Genomic DNA, 19,177 nt, shown 5'->3' on the forward strand with positions numbered 1-19,177 from the left:
GGAGAGAATAAATCCGCACCTGGAAAGGACTTTGGACAGCAAGCACAGAGGGGGAACCCAGAGAGCTCTCGACGCTCCTTTTTAGCAGGAATTAGCTACAGGAGAATGACCTTTGCCCTATTTTCCAAAAGATTTCTGGGTCCCAACTCCTTAAGAAAATATGTAAGGTAGGTAGTCAGTCAGATTCCGAAGTGCTTGAGGAAGCTGTTGATGGATTGGCCGCCCTAAAATTTGGATGCAAACACTTAGAGGATCTATGATTGCTGTTATGATTATGTTATTAATTTGTTCTGTTTCTCTTTGTGTAGTCTGCAGGTGTGGATCCAGAAGCCTCCAAGAAATGGTTCACCAAGATAGAGCTGTGTTTGCTTACCTAGCTTTGTGAAACAAAGAAGGGGGAAGATGTTGAGAAACATTGTTTACCCTGCCCCGCACGGCTCCTCTGTGGAGGATACCTTGTAGCTTGTCATTAGTGGTAGGCAGGTGACAGCTGCCTACTTGGTATATTCTTGAGTTACGTGTATTTTTAGAACACCTGTGTATTAGTAAGAATCACCCGTCAAAGAGCAAATAAACATGTGGATGAATCTCTGCTCAGGGCCTTCAGTCCTGGAGAGCTGCGAGGGTGATAACCTACCTTTTGTTAGCCTAACTGACTCTCTCTTTCTTAGCCAAGAGCTGTTCAGACGCCATGTTAGCTTCTTTCCTTGTCCCTCCTTCTCTTCCCTGACCCTGAGCACATAGCTCCGTTAAGCTGACTCCAAGCAGACGCTTGTAATCCCAGCTACTTGGGAGGATGAGGCATGAGAATCACTTGAACTCAGGAAGCGAAGTTGCAGTAAGCCGAGATCACGCCACTGCACTCCAGCCTGGATGACTGAGCAAAAACTCCATCTCAAAAAAAAAAAAGTTCCCTTTCAATCCCTGTTTATTTATCCCATAAATATTTATTAAATGATTCTAAGTCTTTTTTTTTTTTTTTTAAATGATTCTAAGTCCTAGGGCTGCAGAGGCGAAGAAGAGAGACTAGGTCATCTTACATCCAGTGGAGGATGTTGGGATGTCAGAAAGGGTAGGGTAAAGGAGGGAGGTCACAATGTGTACTTTGTGATGAGATCTGTCCTATAGCTGGGAACACCAAGGACCCTACTGAGAGGTATTCCCTCCCTCCACAGGGCTAACCACATGCTGTCTCTCTGCCCTGGCCTCTTCCCATGCCCAGTTGTCCTTTTTGGGGGTGAGCAAATGGATAGTGAGGCAGGAGAGGAGGGAGGGGTTGGAAGGAGGTGAGGGGTGTTGGGATGGGGAGCGTGGAGGCCGACAGGACAGAGGGAAGCTGGTGTTGTCGTGGCCTCAGCCCCTCACCCAGGTAGATAAGCCAGTCTTGGGCCCGCCACGGAGCCACCGCCTGGGACAGACATGAAGCGCTGGCAGATTTTTGTTCTGTGGATCTTTTGGGTGCTCATCCTCTGGCTGATGGCCCCCTATCTGGATCTGACGCCTGAATCAGCACCCCAGGAAAAACGAATGTACTTGGTTCCACGGCATTGCAACTGCCCCTGGTTCAGTTTTGGGACGTTTGGCTGCCCTTCTGAGACCCTCAACTGCTCCTCCTGCCCCCACCCAGCCACAGAATGGAACTGGCTTGATGCGTGCTCCAGGAAGACCATGGGCTACCTGATGAGGACCAGGGAGTCTATGACCTCTGACACTGTGCTCTGGTGGTTGGTCAGTGGTCAACACTGGGCCCGGTCCCATCCCCTGTGCTTCCCAGTCCTCACCCATCTCCCTCTTCCCAGCCCAACCCCCTGGCCTCAGCCCTGTCTTCACAGCCCCTGGATAGAGATCTTACCCACCCAGCTGTGTTTTCCGTCCCCTGGGCCCAGCCCCCAGTCTCCTTCCTCCTGCTGTTTCCAGGGCATGAACTTGGGGAGCAAGCTTGGGAAATTGTGGAAGAATCTGTTTAAAGTGATTCCCAGGCTCTTGGTGAACCATTTTGATTTTTATTGTGGGACTTGTGTGCTGTTGGGGCACCCACAGATCCTGCAGGGCTCCAGCCTTGGCAATGACATCGACCAATACCCCGTGGTTTTCAGGTGGGTGCTGGGGGAGAGTGCGGGAGCAGGAGGGCCAGCCAGCCCTGCCCCACAGTTCCATCAGTTTCTGCTCCCCTTCCCAAGATGAAGTGGGCCCCAGTACAGGGCTTTGAGATGGAAGTGGGGAACCAAACCACACATAATGCTTCATCTATCCCAGGAATGCCAGTGACCAGGGTTCCTGGATGCAGCTGCAGATGCTGCTGCAGAAGCTCTCGGAGCTGGTGTGGACTTCAGATGCTCTGAGTGACGAGGTGATGGAAGAGGGGTCCCCAAACATTCCCTGTGTGGGGGTGAGGAGAGGTCACTGAAGGGAATGGCAGCAGGGACTCTGGGAAGACCCTCTATTGGCTTACTGGGGTACTTGCAAGACTTCCCCAGGTCTTGGGGCCCAAACTCCCCCACCTCCTCTTGTGCCCGAGTGAGTAAAGGAATGCGCCACACTCTGAGACTCAGTAGAGAGTCCTTTATTGCTGGTGACCTAGAGACGGCTAATGCCCAAAATTCTCTCGACCCGGAAGAAAGACCTAGGTGGTTTTCTTACCCTAGTTTCGAAGGGGACGGGGGACCTAACTTAAGCAATTTTTCACAAAAGCAGAGCAAGCAAAAAGTTAAAAGATAAACTAGTACATAAAAAGTAAAACAGTTTGCTGGGCACAGTGGCTCATGCCTGTAATCCCAGCACTTTGGGAGGCCGAGGCGGGTGGATCATGAGGTCAAGAGATCGAGACCATCCTGGTCAACATGGTGAAACCCGGTGTTTACTAAAAATACAAAAAATTAGCTGGGCATGGTGGCGCGTGCCTGTAATCCCAGCTACTCAGGAGGCTGAGGCAGGAGAATTGCCTGAACCCAGGAGGCAGAGGTTGCGGTGAGCCAAGATCATGCCATTGCACTCCAGCCTGGGTAACAAGAGCGAAACTCCGTCTCAAAAAAAAAAAAAAGTAAACAGTTCCAGGTGCAGGGGCTTAAGCTGTCACAAAAGACATACAACTTATAGACATAGGGGCTCTGGGTACTTAGCAACACCTGCATTCCCAGGGGCTACTGGTACCCCTTGACTCGGTGTCTTATCGGTAAATGCATTCCTGTGTGTGCTTGGTGTCATCTTGCCCCAACTACACACTACAGCTACATACTTAATGGAAGGAAAATAACTATAAGTGAAGAAGCTAAGATGGAGTCTGTCCAGCTCCTTCAATTAAGAATGAGTTGATTAGGCTAACACAGGGTAGGTTAACACACTCCAATTCTTTCTCAGATTTTGGAAGATGGTCCAGTTCCCTAGTGGAGTGGAAGATAGCAAAGACATGGTGAGGGGGGATAGGAGAAGGGGTAGGATGTGGCTGTGGGTTGCTGGGGAAGGGCCCCAGGTCAGTCCCCTCCCGCTTCCTCCCCAGGGAAACTGGCTGCATCCCCAGGGTGAGGGTCATCCCTGGGGCCCAAGGCTCTGTTCCATGTCTTGCACAACTGTGCCCAGGAAAGAAAGATTCTTGTATCTTGTCTTAAAATTCCTGTTCCTCAAGGCCTTCAGCATGGAGTCTAAAGTTTTCTGCTTGGCTTTCAAGACTCTACATTTAGGCCACGCACAGTGGCTCACGCCTGTAATCCTAACACTTTGTGAGGCCAAGGCAAGTGAATCGCCTGAGGTCAGGAGTTGGAGACAAGCCTGGCCAACACGGTGAAACCCCGTCTCTGCTACAAATACAAACATTAGCCGGGCGTGGTAGTGGGTGCCTGTAATCCCAGCTACTTGGAAAGTTGAGACAGGAGAATCGCTTGAACCCGGGAGGCGGAGGTTGCCGTGAGCTGAGACTGCGCCAGTGCACTCCAGCCTGTGCAGCAAGAGTGAAACTTCATCTCAAAAAAAAAAACAAAAAAAAACTACATGTTCTGACCCCTCCCCTCGCCTCCTGTCTCCCAGGCTTTCATATGGGCTCTTAGAATTCCCTAAACACACGAGCTGCCCCATGCCTTCTCATGCTCCATTCCGTTTGCCTGGAACGCCCTTATGTCCTGGGGTGTTCCTCTGTCTTCCTCCACTGTCATGAAGAGAAGCTAGTTGACATTCTCTTTTTGGGGCTCCTAGGTGACTATAGGAGTGTGTTTATCTCACCATGTCCAGAGTCTGTTTCCTGGAAGAGGGGAGCTCCAGTCTCCTCCCAGCTCCAAGGGGCAGCCTGTCATCCTAGGTGCTGAGTAAAGGGAGGCAGCGGTAAGGACAGGAGTCCACCTGCTGATGAGGCACCTGTCCCTCTCTCATCCACCAGGTCTCCCTCTTTGGATTTGGATCAGAATAGCAAGGAAAGTGTTTCTATCACTGGGAGAAGGATAATCAGACCAAGGAAATATTGCCCACATCCAGTGCAGAAGCAGAAATCGAAGTCATCCATCAGCTAGCAGGTGGACAAGCTCACTGTCCACCTGGGCTGCTTGGCCCAGTCCACACAAGTCCTATTTCTTGGGGGAAAAGGGCAAGAGGAAATTGTATGGAGATCAGTATGGTACTAAATAAAATCCTGGCCTGATCATCTTACCTGCAAGCACAGTGTCTGGGAGGGATGGAGGGATGGGCCAGACATGCCTTCCAGGTCTCAGGGGCAATACTTGAATTAATTTATTTGCCTGGTCCCCTGGATCATGTAGGATGTGTAAGTTTAGATTCAATTTCATGCCAAGTGCAAACTCAGACTTTGAGTTGTTGGGGAGGCCCTTTTTCCACTCAGATAAAAGAAGTAAGTAAGCCTCCTTGTTCACCCATGCTGGAGGGTGAGGTTTTTTCTTTCTTTTTTTTTTTGCTACCCTGGCTTTTCACAGGTTTAGCATTTGAGGTTCCCAGTTATCTTTTAGGTGTCTCAGTTCCAATTCCAATTCCAATTTCAATTTTTTTTTTTTTTTTTAGACTGAGTCTTGCTCTGTCACCCAGGCTGGTGTGCAGTGGCACAATCTTGGCTCACTGCAAACTCTGCCTCCCAGGTTCAAGTGATTCTTCTGCTTCAGCCTCCCGAGTAGGTGGGACTACAGGAGCACACCATTTTTGTATTTTTAGTAGAGGCACTTGGATAATTTTTGTATTTTTAGTAGAGATGGGGTTTTGCCATGTTGCCTGACTGGTCTCGATCTCCTGATCTCATGACCCACCTGCCATGGCCTCCCAAAGTGCTGGGATTACAGGTGTGAGCCACCGCCCCCGGCCTTTTGTTTGTTTGTTTGAGACAGGAGCTTGCTCTGTTGCCCAGGCTGGAGCGCAGTGGCACAATCATGGCTTATTGCAGCCTCAACATCCTGGGCTCAAGGGATCCTCCCACCTCAGCATCCTGGGTAGCTGGGACTACAAATGCATGTCACCACACCCAGTTAATTTTAATTTTTGTTTTTGTAGAAAGGGGGTCTCACTATGTTGGCCAGGCTGGTCTTGAACTCCTAGGCTTAAGCAATCCTCCTGCCTTGGCCTCCCAAAGTGCTGGGATTACAGGTGTGAGTCACTGCGCCCGGCCCTTACAGGGTTACTTCTGCAGCACTGTAGTGGTCAGATCAAGTCATAAAGTGACCCCAGATCCAAGAAGAGTGGAAATTAACTGCTCTTCCTAATGCAAAGAGCTGAGAAGAATCTGGTCAAGGGCCCAGTTGTGTTGGCAGCAGTGGTGGCATTCCAGGCGGGCCATTTCTGGGGTAATCTTTGGCCATGTTTTTTACCTCTCATGATGATGGACTGAGCCTCGTTCTCCAGTTTTTGCATCATCCTGTAAACTACTAAATATTTAGCCAGCGAATTGTTTTCCTCTGAAGTTGACCAATCTGTTGACCAAAACCAAGAATCCAACTGCCATAATTAACAAAGAATAAAAACAAATCAGACTCTTGACCGGGCATGGTGACTCGCACCTGTAATTCCAGCATGTTGCCAGGCTGAGGCAGGAGGATTGCTCGTGCCTGGGAAATTTCTGCATAATTCACCCCTTAATCTGCATGTAATAATTGCATTAAGCATGAGCAATTCTTTGTCTAGTGATAGTTCTTTGTATGTGAACGTGCTGCTTGCCCTCCTTAAGGGTAAAAGATGTGTACATAAAGAGCAGCTAGAAAATTGTCTACACTTTGTGCAGCAGATTTGCCCGTGGTTTCCAGAACAGGACACAGTAGTTTAGCTACTTGGATAAGAGTAGGACAGCAGTTACATAACAAGTACACGCTGAGGGACCTCAGATAATGCCAGTTTATACTTTTGCTATTTGTTCTTTGATTAGGGATGCTTTAGACCCCCAACATGAGGCAGACAAGTTTAAAAGAAAACAGTTCCTCAGTAATTCTGTTTAAACTGTAATTTTCTGCGGCTCACGATTCAAGATGGCCGACCACTAACAGCTCAGGATTGTAGCTCCCAGTGAAAGCTCAGAGAACGAGACGACGCCACATCTTTAGACGAATTTTCGTCACTCACCGATTAGCCGATTCCCAGTGGAGGAGCCCCACGGGTCGCCAGCGTGACTCTTGTGGCCGCCGCAGCGGTTTTGCCGGCGTCTCGGCGCAGCAGCTCTTCACGCAGAGCCAACGGGACCGCTTCCCCTACTGACCGGAGTTTGGAGCTCCGGGAAGTCAGAGCCGCTTGTTGCGGACTCAAGAGGGAAGCCAGACCAGAGATTCCCGGGCAGAAGGGCACCATCAGTCTTACCGCTGCTATTTAGGCCGCCACAGTGGGTTGCTCGGATCCCAGCACTGGGAATCAGTAAGTCGGACGTTGACTCAGAAAACTAATTAGAAAGGCAGTTCATCTATAATGAAGGGAAAAAAACAGCCTAAGAAGGCCGAGTATACTCAAAATCAGAACCCACCAGCAACGGAACAAGCCCTGATGGAAAAGGACTCATCAGCAACGGAACAAGCCCTGATGGAAGAGGACTCATCAGTAACGGAACAAGCCCTGATGGAAAAGGACTGTGTTCCATTATCTGAAGTAGGCTTTAAAAGGTGGATGATAAGAAACTTCTGGGAGTTAAAGGAACTTGTTCTAACCCAATGTAAAGAAACTAAGAACTTGGAAAAAAGGTTCGATGAAATGTTGAAAAGAATAGACAATATAGAGAGGAATACAAATGAACTTATGGAGTTGAAAAATACAACACGAGAACAGAGTGAAATATGTATAAGTTTAAACAGCCGAATGGATCAAGCAGAAGAAAGGGTATCAGAGGTTGAAGACCAACTTAATGAAACAAAACGACAAGACAAGAATAGAGAAAAAAGGATAAAAAGGAATGAGCAAAGTCTCCAAGCAATATGGGACTATGTGAAAAGACCTAATATACGCTTGATTGGTGTACCTGAATGTGACGGAGAGAATGAAATCAAGCTGGAAAATACTCTCCAGGACATTATCCAGGAAAATTTTCCTAATTTAGCAAAGCAGAACACTATTCAACCCCAGGCAATACAGAGACCACCACAAAGATATTCCTCAAGAAGACCAACCCCAAGACACATAATCGTTAGATTCACCAAGATCGAAACGAAGGAGAAAATATTAAGGGCAGCCAGAGAGAAAGATCAAGTTACCCATAAAGGTAAGCCTATTAGGCTTACAGCAGATCTCTCAACGGAAACCCTACAAGCTAGAAGAGAGTGGGGGCCAATATTCAATATACTTAAAGAACAAAACTTTCAGCCCAGAATTTCATATCCTGCCAATTTAAGCTTTACATTTGAAGGAAAAATAAAATCTTTTAGGAACAAGCAAGTACTCAGAGATTTTATTACCACCAGGCCTGCTTTACAAGAACTTCTAAAAGAAGCATTATACACAGAAAGGAACAACCAGTATGATCCTTTCTAAAAATACACCAAAAAGTAAAGAGCATTAACATAAAGAAGAATTTTTATCAACAAAAGGACAAAATAGCCAGTTAATATCAAATGGCAGCAACCCTAAAGTTAAATCAACCAAATCTCCCAATCAAAAGATACAGACAAAATCCAACGGTATATCCAAAGATATACATAGACTCAAAATAAAGGGTTGGAAAAAAAAAAACGTACCAACCAAATGGAGAGCAAAAATAAATAAATAAAAAGCAGGAGTTGCAATTTTCACATTTGACAAAATAGATTTCAAAGCTATAAGGATACAAGGGTAAAAGGATTAATGTAACAATAAGAGATCTTAACACCCAGATACATAAGATAACACCCAGATACATAAGACACATAGTGAGATTTAGATTCAACGAGACAACAAATTGATAACGATATCCAGGATTTGAACTCAGAGCCAGAACAAATAAACACAATAGAGGTCTCCATTTTAAACATATAAAATATGCATTAACCACTTTAAACACTCAAAATATTGATCGGCCATTATTGAAACCCATTTTAGGAATGAAGTAATATTCCTTTTTCCCTCTTTTTCTTTTTTTCCCCTTCTTTTTCTCTTTTTCCCTAAAAAAAAAAAAAAAAAAAGAAAGAAAAAAATGAGTCTACTTTGTCTCTATAAATTTGTCTCTTCTGGACTTTTCAAAAAAAAAAAAATAAAATAAACTGTAATTTTCTTTATTGTGTTGGCACAATATTTTATTATCATTTAACTTCAGGATATTCAGACAAACAGAACTGTATTACTGCTCTTTATAACACACTGAGGGGAGTCCAGGCTATCTCGGCATCTCCTAAAGGCCAGGAGACAAGTGAAGATACCCAGGCAGCCGAGCCTTCTGCGCTACCTCTGGACTTCCCTCTGCCACCCCAAGTCTTACTTGAAACTGCCTCCTCTTTTGAGGAGGAGGGTGATGGAGACAGCTCAGAAGAGCCTCTGCCCCCAAAGTATCAACAAAAATTAGAGGATGAAATAACTAGAGAGAAGCAGGACCATTGGCCTCAAACGTTTGCAGCTCTTAATTTTACTGACCCAAAGCCCAGAAGGCTCATGCAAGGGACATAATATAACTCCTTTTAAGATCTCCCCGCTGCAGGCTGCTTTACATAGGGTGATGGCACAAGGAGAGGATGTGGAGGGGTTTCAGGTTTGCCCCATGCTTGTATGCCCAGACCCTAATAATCCAGGACAGATGCTGAGACAGCATGATCTTTTGTCTTTTAAATTACACAGAGGTTTAAAAATAGCTTCAGCCTCTTATGGACCTACTTCCCCATTTGTGATAACTCTCTCGGACGCCTTGGCCAATGATGCCTTGGCCCCTACGGATTGGTATAACCTTGCAAAAGCATGCTTGGATCCGAGAGATTATCTAAGATGGGAATATGATTACCATGATAGATGTAGTCAGCAGGCTGAGCACAGTACAGCTCATGATGTGGATGTATCTATGGATATGTTAGTGAGTAATAAAAACTTTGAGCCCTTACAAAATCAGCTTGGCTATCCTTTAAAGGCTTATTGACAAATAAATATTTGTACTGCACAGACAAGGAAGTCTCTTCCAGCCAAAGGTGAAAAGTCCCAAAAACTCAGTAAAATTGTCCAGGGACCAGAGGAACCATATGCAGACTTCACTGCCTGCCTGCTTCAGGCAGTAGGATGGCTTATAGCTGACCCAACAACCAACAATGTGTTAGCGAAGCAAATGGCTTTTAAAAATGCCAACAACACATGCCAAGCCATTTTGTGAACTTACAAGACTACGGCTACTCTAAATGACTTCATTTGCCTTTGTGCAGATGTCGGTCTGGCATATGTCCAAAAATTGACTTTAGCCTCCACTCTTCAGGGTAAACTTCCAGGACAATGTCCTAAAAAGAAATCTAGAACTTGTTTTCAGTGTGGCAAAAATGGACATTTTACCTGGGAGTGCAGGGCGGTGATAGGGGGCCACTGCCCCTGAAACTGTGGGGGCTGGTTGTTGGGCGTAGTGGTCTTACTTCAGAAGATTTTTTAGTACTGCCTGGAGTTATAAATACTAATTACACAGGTGAAGTTTTAGTCCAGACACATGGAGGTTACTGTAAGAGTCTCGCGCCATTAATGCCACAATGCAGCCTCTGGGTGCTCTGCAACCAGGTTTACCCACTGCAGCTGCTATTCCATTAGATTATCACCTTTTGGTTCTGGATCTTAAAGATGCCTTTTTTACCATCCCCTTACATCCAGACGACTGGGCATATTTTGCACATTCTTGGAACCTTCCCCAAATGTTCAAGCACCTGTTAAACAGTTTGTTGACAAGAGCTTCCTCCAGAGATGGCTACAGCCCAAGTCTGTGTCAGTCCTTTGTGACAGTTACTTTAAAATCTACTAGACAAAAATATAAACCAGCATACAGCATTCATTATATGGATGATATTCTTGTGGGACATTCATCTGAAAAAACTTTAAGACAAATTTTTGGGGACTTGGACTTGGCCCTTACTCAGTCTGGTCTGATGACAGTACCAAAAAAAGTGTAAAAATTGGCTCCTTTAGAGCCAACTGACACCCTAAAATTGACACCCTATCATCAAAATGGAAAGAGCTAGAGGAGCAAGATCAAAAGAACTCAAAACCTAGCAGAAGACAAGAAATAACTAAGATCAGAGCAGAACTGAAGGAGATAGAGAGACAAAAAACCTTTCAAAAAATTAATAAATCCAGGAGCTGGTTTTTCGAAAAGATCAACAAAATAGACCACTAGCCAGATTAATAAAAAAGAAAAGAGAGAATAACCAAATTGTAGCAATAAAAATGATAAAGGGGATATCACCACAGATTCCACAAAAATTCAAACCATCATCAGAGATTATTACAAACAACTCTATGCACATAAACTAGTAAACCTGGAAGAAATGGATAAATTCCTGGACACTTGCCTCCTCCCAAGCCTAAACCAGGAAGAAGTCGAAACCCTGAATAGACCAATAACAAGGTCTGAAGTTGAGGCAGCAATTAAGAGCCTACCACCCAAAAAAAAGCCCAGGTCCAGACGGGATCACAGCTGAATTCTACCAGACATACAAAGAGGAGCTGATACCATTCCTTCTGAAACTATTCCAAATAATCCAAAAAGAGGGAATCCTTCCCAAATCATTTTATGAGACCAACATCATCCTGATACCAAAACCTGGCAGAGACTCAACAAGAAAAGAAAACTTCAGGCCAATATCCATGATGAACATAGATGCAAAAATCTTCAATAAAATACTGGCAAGCCAATTGCAACAGCACATCAAAAAACTTATTCATCACGATCAAGTAGGATTCATCCCAGGGATGCAAGGCTGGTTCAACATATGGAAGTCTATAAATGTAATCCACCACATAAACAGAACCAAAACCAAAAACCACATGATTATCTCAATTGATACAGAGAAGGCCTTTGACAAAATTCAACAGCCCTTTATGCTAAAAACCCTCAATAAACTAGGTATTGATGGAACGTATCTCAAAATAATAAAAGCTATTTATGACAAACCAACAGCCAATATCATATTGAATGGGCAAAAACTGGAAGCATTCCCTTTGAAATCTGGCACTAGACAAGGATGCCCTCTCTCACTACTCCTATTCAATATAGTACTAGAAGTTCTAGCCAGAGTAATCAGGCAAGAAAAAGAAAGAAAGGGTATTCAAATAGGAAAGGAGGAAGTCAGATTGTCTATTTGCAGACGACATGATTGTATATCTAGAAGACCCCATCGCCTCAGCCCAAAATCTCCTGAAACTGATAAGCAACTTCAGCAAAGTCTCAGGATATAAAATCAACGTGCAAAAATCACAAGCGTTCCTATACACTAATAACAGACTTAAAGAGAGCCAAATCAAGAATGAACTGCCATTCACAATTGCTACAAAGAGAATAAAATACCTAGGAATACAACAAACAAGGAACGTAAAGGATCTCTTCAAGGAGAACTACAAACCACTGATCAATGAAATAAGAGAGGACACAAACAGATGGAGAAACATTCCATGTTCATGGTTAGGAAGAATCAATATTGTGAAAATGGCCATACTGCCCAAAGTAATTAAAAGATTCAACAGTATCCCCATTAAGCTACCCATGACCTTCTTCACAGAACTGGAAAAAAACACCTTAAACTTCATATGGAACAAAGAGAGCCCGCATAGCCAAGTCAATTCTAAGCAAAAAGGACACAGTGGGAGGCATCATACTACCAGAATTCAAACTATACAACAAGTCTACAGTAATCAAAACAGCATGGTATTGGTACCAAAACAGAGATATAGACCAATGGAACAGAACAGAGGCCTTGGAGGCAACATAGCATATCTACAACCATCTGATCTTTGACAAACCTGACAAAAACAAGCAATGGGGAAAGGAGTCCCTGTTTAATAAATGGTGTTGGGAAAACTGGCTAGCCATGTGCAGAAAGCAGAAACTGGACCCCTTCCTGACACCTTACACTAAAATTAATTCCAGATGGATTAAAGACTTAAACATAAGACCCAACACCATAAAAACCCTAGAAGAAAATCTAGGCAAAACCATTCAGGACATAGGAGTAGGCAAGGACTTCATGACCAAAACACCAAAAGCATTGGCAACAAAAGCCAAAATAGACAAATGGGACCTAATCAAACTCCACAGCTTCTGCACGGCAAAAGAAACAGTCATTAGAGTGAATTGGCAACCAATAAATGGGAAAAAATTTTTGTCAGTTTACGCATCTGACAAAGGGCTGATATCCAGAATTTACAAAGAACTAAAACAGATTTACGAGAAAAAAATAAACAAGCCCATTCAAAAGTGGGCAAAGGATATGAACAGACACTTTACAAAAGAAGACATACATGAGGCCAACAAACATATGAAAAAAATGCTCATCATCACTGGTCATTAGAGAAATGCAAATCAAAAAACTACATTGAGATACCATCTCATGCCAGTTAGAATGGCGATCATTTAAAAATCTGGAAACGGCCGGGCGCAGTGGCTCATGCCTATAATCCCAGCACTTTGGGAGGCCGAGGCGGGTGGATCGCGAGGTCAAGAGATCGAGACCATCCTGGCCAACAAGATGAAACCCCGTCTCTACTAAAAATACAAAAATTAGCTGGGCATGGTGGTGCACGCCTGTAGTCCCAGCTACTCGGGAGGCTGAGGCAGGAGAATTGCTTGAACTCAGGAGGCAGAGGTTGCGGTGAGCCAAGATCATGCCATTGCACCCCAGTCTGGGTAACAACAGTGAAACTCCATCTCAAAAAAAAAAAAAAAAATCTGGAGACAACAGATGCTGGAGAGGATGTGGAGAAATAGGAACACTTTTACACTGCTGGTGGGAGTGTAAATTAGTTCAACCATTGTGGAAGACAGTGTGGCGATTCCTCAAGGACCTAGAAATAGGAATTCCATTTGTCCCAGCAATCCCATTACTGGGTATATATCCAAAGGATTATAAATCGTTCTACTGTAAGGACACATGCACACGAATGTTCATTGCAGCACTGTTTAGCAGTTGAGTAAATGGAATCAACCCAAATGCCCATCAATGATAGACTGGACAGGGAAAATGTTGCACATATACACCATGGAATATTATGCAGCCATCAAAAACGATGAGTTCGTGTCCTTTGTAGGGACATGGATGAACCTGGAGAACATCATTCTCAGCAAACTGACACAAGAACAGAAAATGAAATACCACATGTTCTCACTCATAGGCGGGTGTTGAACAATGAGAACACATGGACACAGGGAGGGGAGCACTACACACCGGGGTCTGTTGGGGGAAATAGGGGAGGGACAGCGCGGGGTGGGGAGTTGGGAAGAGATAGCATGGGGAGAAATGCCAGATATACGTGAAGGGGAGGAAGGCAGCAAATCACACTGCCAAGTGTGTACCTATGCAACTATCTTGCATGTTCTTCACATGTACCCCAAAACCTAAAATGCAATAAAAAAAAGAAAAAAAATTGGCTCCTTTTAAGTATCTAGGAACAATCATTTCTGGTCACACTATTCATCCTCAGAGGCTGCAAATTCACTGGGACTGTTTACATACTTTAAATGATTTTCAAAAACTCCTTGGAGACATTAATTGGCTTTGCCCTATGCTAAAGTTGATTGCTGGCCAATTACCACCACTTTTTACAATTTTGCCAGGTGATCCTGACCCCACCTCCTCTAGAACTTTAACTGAACTAGCAAAATTAGTTCTTATACAGGTGAAAGAAGCCATAGCTCAGGCTCAGTTAACTCGCAATAACCCACAACTTCCCTTAGATCTAATTAATTACAGACAGCTCATACACCCACTACAGTGCTGTGGCAAAAAGACTCCCAGTGGTTACATTTGGCTGACACCCCACCTAAGTCTTTAAACCTTACTATTCAGCAGTTTCTTCTCTGATAGCTAAGGGTAGAGAGCGATGCTATTAGATCTTTGGTCGAGACCCCAATACAGTCATTGTGCCATATAACACCACTCAACAATCCTGGCTATGACAATTTGCTCAAGACTGAGGACTAGCCTTTGCAAATTTTACAGGACAGATCGTAGGTCATTATCCTTCCTCTAAAATACTTTCATTTACACAACAACATCCGTTCATTTTTCCTAAAATGGTCCAAACAGCCAGTTCCTTTAGCTCAATTAGTGTTTACTGACGACAGCCGTTAAAAAAAAGCCACTTACGGCAAGCAGCTCTCAGGTGGAGGCCACCCCATTTACTTCTGCTCAGTGAGTCGAGCTTTACGCTGTTTATATGGTTCTCAGAGATCACTCACAGGCAGTTAATATCTACTCAGACAGCAAGTATGTGGTGGGAGCCATTCAACATCTAGCAACGACTCTCATTGCCTCTGCCTCAAGAGATTTTTCAAATGTTTACAATTCTATGGTGCATGCTCCACCAGCGAAAGTATCCACTATTTATTAGACGTATCAGATCACACTAGGATCTCCCAGGTCCTCTGACAGAAGGCAATGCAACTGTGGACAGTCTTGTCTCCACCCGTCTAGTGGGCTCACTTATTTCCCAGACACAAGGATCCCATACAACATCTCATCACAACACCAGTGCTCTGCACGAACGGTTTTCACTTACCAGAGAGCTTGTTGAAACTTGCTCTGCCTGCCAAACTTTCCTCCCAGTTCAAAACTCAGCTGTAAATCCCCGAGGTCTTAAGCTGAAAGCTTTGTGGCAAATGGATGTTACTCATTTGCCCTCTTTTGGCCCTTTGCAATATTTACATGTGCTGGTGGATACTTACTCGTTTCATTTTCACCCAACGGCTCTCAGGGCAAGCGGCCAAACGTAATTAATTTTTGCCTTGCCGCCTTTGCTACCCTTGGTCTGCCTCTTTGTCTTAAAACAGATAATGGTCCTGCCTATATTTCTGCTAGGTTACTCAATTTTGTGCAACTTTTACTATTGTACATACTACAGGCATTCCATATAATCCAACAGGTCAAGCTATTGTTGAGTGCACTCTCAAAACTCAAACTGAAAAAGGAGAGAGGGAAAATTATAGAGGAACTCCAGCTATCCGAGTTTCTCTTGCACTGTATACCCTTAATTTTTTAAACTGTGATGAATCTGGACATTCTCCCGCAGATAGGCACTTTGCCACCAGGGAAACACCTAAGGCATGGTCCGATGTAAGGACCTCCAAACGGGACGTTGGAAAGTACCAGATCCTACTATGATGTTATGTTTGTGTTTTTCCAGAACGAGCCAGTTGTCCAGTCACGTCCACTGCATTCGGCACAGCCAGGGACCAGCAGGAATTGGTGATACCCTCGAGGAGGCTAAAACTAAAAGAGAAAAAGAGGGGGCTGAGAAAAAAAACCCCACAAAATGGTGAGAGTCTCGCCAACAATCTGGGGACAGATCAAACAACTGACTCAGCCAGCTGCAGCAACAATCACCGGCCGAGGCCCCCAGATGACTCCTGAAATTATGTTCGTGGCTATGATGACAATTATAGCATGCCAGGTGTGCTATGAGGGAGCAGAGGGGTGCTGGGCATTTTAGTTTTACAGGCAGTGACCTGGGGAAGTCAATCAGTTCCTGTGTTAGTAAATGACACTCGGATACTTGGAGGAAGAGGTGGAGCTCCGGAGCACTCCTCCTACTATGGAAATTATAATTACTCTGGATGGACCGCTGACCCTCCTTTATGTGTCTCCATGATGGAGCAAACAGGTTGTATAAACATGACACGAAAAAATAAAACGACAGCAGCCACTATTAGGGTAGCCAGTCTTTCAGGACCTTGGAACCTTTCTCGTTACCAGTCCAAGATTAGTAAATGGGGGTTTCCAAACAACATGCGTGACATTTCAGGTATACACCCCCCCCATGAAATATCGCCACTGTAAGACTGGGATACAATTTAAAGGCTTTCTGGAGTGGAAGGACTGTGCTCGTGTGCTCCCTGGACAATGTGTGAGCCGTCTCACAATACAGTTAATTGTGCTGCGTACCCAGAAGACATGTCATTCAGAGTGTTCGTCAGTAATGTTCTAACAACAAACCATGGGACTTTGCAAAAGGAACTGTGGCGTCTAGTCGCTGCTATGGACTATGTCGATTTTTCCAGCATATTTACAGATGACATGTATGGACTAAAGGCTTGTGTTCCTAGCCCTTATGTGACTGTAACAGGGGAGGTCAATGTAACCCAATATGGAGGGAAATTTTATGTGTCTTGTAGAAACTGTAATCTTACTTATTGTGTATAATAATACTTACAATAAGGGACAAAGTACTGCTGTTAAAGCAGCCTGTATATGTGATGATTCCTGTGATGATTCCTGTCAATTTAACAAGAGTGGTATGAGAATAGGGGTTTGGTAGTGTCACAACACATGAAAAAAATGTTGTTTCATGTAGGAGAGCACGGAGATTATTGATTTTGGGTATTGTAACACTGATACAAATTATTGCCAGTTCTACAGTTCCTGCCTTTTCACTTTCCCAAACTACTCAAACAGCCCATTATGTAAACCAATTGACATCAAATGTTTCTCAACGTATGGCCACTCGGGAGAATATTGATCGGAGGTTAGAGGCCAGACTGGCAGCTCTTGAGACAGCCACTGTGTTTATAAAAAATGAACTGGAGATGATAAGGTTAAGACAAAGACTTAGATGTCACTGTAATTATATTGCTATCTGTGAGACCCCTGTAATTTGAAATTATACAAAATAGAAATGAAAAACAGTTAAAAAACAACTTTGTGGAGCTCAAGGTCGTTATAATTTAACTAGTGACTTAATTAAATTACATCAGAAGGCCAGGCATGGTGGCTCACGCCTGTAATCCAAGCACTTTGGAGGCCAAGGCAGGCGGATCACCTGAGGTTGGGAGTTCAAGACCAGCCTGACCAACATGGTGAAACCCCGTCTTTAAAAAAAAAAAAAAAATTACATCAGAAAATTGATAAAATACAACAGGCACACCTTGATATAAAGGACCCTACAAAAATAGCAAAAAAGATATTGGGTCAATGACAGGGATTTAATCCTTTTGAAATTCTGAGACATGCCTTCTGGCTGTTTATTCTGTTTTTGTTATATGCAACAGTCTATATTTGCAGAAATCTAAACAGTAAAAACTTACAAGCTAAACTGCATTATTAAAAATTATAGACAGCAAAATAGGTATTAAAATTAGAGGTGTTTGTACAAAACAAAGACACACAGAATATCAGTCCTAACAAAAGTTACAGACTGAAGCTGAAGTAAGGAATGTGGGTACACATGCTCTTCAGTGACGTGTGGTCTAATATCATTTACAAAACCATTAAGCCTCTAAAAACGGTGTCGATCGTAATACTGGACCTAAAAAAATAATTGAGTAGTCAATGGCGGGTAAGATGCTCATAGGAGAATGACCTAAGACAAACACAGTCACAGCAAGGCCAACAAACATCAGGGATGTGCCCAGCTGGCAATCCCTCCTGAGGCTCTGAGCGTTACCCCACGATACTGTAGATCTAACTTGCCTTCATTGTGAAGGTGATGCTTGCTATTAAATACAACTTAAACATAAAATTCCTGTGTAGTCTGCTCAATGTACTGCACCTTACATATTAATAACAGCAATGATTTCTGCTGTGCCAATTTTCTTTACATTTATATTTACAGTTAAGGGGGAGGTATAGAGAGCCAGAGTAGCCCACCCCCTCTGGGGGAATCAGCGGCAAGGCTGCTGTCAACTTTGGGTGAACCCCAGAGAAGCGAAACCATAATAGGGGAATGTGTATGTCTCAGAGAAGAGCAGAGAGGCCTAGAAAAAGATAACCAGCTCTCACTAACCTTACTGCAAGGTAGTTGTTAACTGAAGTACGTTAATTAAAGTATGAGAATTATAACCACAGACTGTTCTAAGTGACTACACCCTCCCTCTGCTATGTACTTTGTAAACATATAAAATAAAGTACTCTGAGGCAGGTCAGGGCCAAAGAGACTGACACCATCAGCTTTTCGGACTGCCTGGTCCAGCTTTATATATGTCTGTCTGTATGTCTTTCTTTATCCCCTGCCATTCCCTCTTAGGTCTTTGAACCCTCGGGCAGCGCCAGACGAAGCACACCCCACAATGAAACATTCCTCTCCGTTTCATCCTGTGGCCAGGCCTGGAGTGACTGGACATGCTTCTCTCACCACCTTGCCACCTCTTTTGATCCCTGTCCATCATGCCCCCGTCAGCCATGCCCTGCCATGCCCGTTCATCCTCTCTTTGGCCATGGTCCCCCGAGTCACATCTGGGGGAGGAGGCAGTCCCTGGCCCTCGCTCATCCTCTTGTCGGAGCTGTAGCCTCCCCAGCCATCTTGGGAGTCCTGGCCGTGGCACTCTGGTTCTCCATGGCGTTCTGGGTAATGCTGTCATTCTCTCTCTCCCGTCATCAACCTTGAGCATGCTAATCTTCTCTGTACCGTTCCAATTTTAGTATATGTGCTGCTGAAGCGAGCGCCCTATGTGCTTTCATTGTGGCTGATCACCTCCTTCCTACACCAGCACTCCAGCCAGAACGACCTCTGTAATATGGCCAAAATACACCCGGGAATCTGCCACGGTCCCAGCAACTTTTCCAGAAAATGCAACTGCTCATCTGAGGTCCAGACGTGCTCTGCCTGCCTCCATATGCCTGGCGAGTCTGACTGGTTTCACAGATGCTTC

At 44.4% G+C, this 19,177-nt stretch overlaps 1 protein-coding gene and 1 pseudogene across 4 annotated transcripts; one reads left to right on the forward strand and one right to left on the reverse strand.

Annotated features, from left to right (window-relative positions):
* The first annotated feature begins 1,151 nt into the window (after nucleotides 1-1,151).
* On the forward strand, nucleotides 1,152-15,919 carry C5H20orf173 (chromosome 5 C20orf173 homolog). 4 transcript variants are annotated; one of them, XM_035298004.3, is made up of 6 exons: nucleotides 1,152-1,237; nucleotides 1,358-1,728; nucleotides 1,918-2,096; nucleotides 2,257-2,350; nucleotides 3,358-3,409; nucleotides 4,367-4,625. In XM_035298004.3, exons 2-5 carry the CDS (start codon nucleotides 1,420-1,422, stop codon nucleotides 3,382-3,384), a joined length of 609 nt encoding a protein of 202 aa, XP_035153895.1. In that variant the 5' UTR covers nucleotides 1,152-1,237; nucleotides 1,358-1,419; the 3' UTR covers nucleotides 3,385-3,409; nucleotides 4,367-4,625. The 4 variants fall into 4 exon arrangements, with proteins under 4 accessions (XP_035153895.1, XP_035153893.1, XP_035153897.1 ...); XM_035298002.3 differs by lacking the exons at nucleotides 3,358-3,409; nucleotides 4,367-4,625 and adding an exon at nucleotides 15,718-15,919; XM_035298006.3 differs by lacking the exons at nucleotides 1,152-1,237; nucleotides 4,367-4,625 and adding an exon at nucleotides 15,718-15,852 and having other exon boundaries at nucleotides 1,285-1,728.
* A 2,953-nt stretch (nucleotides 15,920-18,872) lies between these two features.
* On the reverse strand, nucleotides 18,873-18,971 carry LOC118154300 (U6 spliceosomal RNA; annotated as a pseudogene).
* Between the last annotated feature and the right edge of the window lie 206 nt (nucleotides 18,972-19,177).

Source organism: Callithrix jacchus, chromosome 5 (assembly GCF_049354715.1).
Source record: "Callithrix jacchus isolate 240 chromosome 5, calJac240_pri, whole genome shotgun sequence".
NCBI classification, from domain to species: Eukaryota; Metazoa; Chordata; class Mammalia; order Primates; family Cebidae; genus Callithrix; species Callithrix jacchus.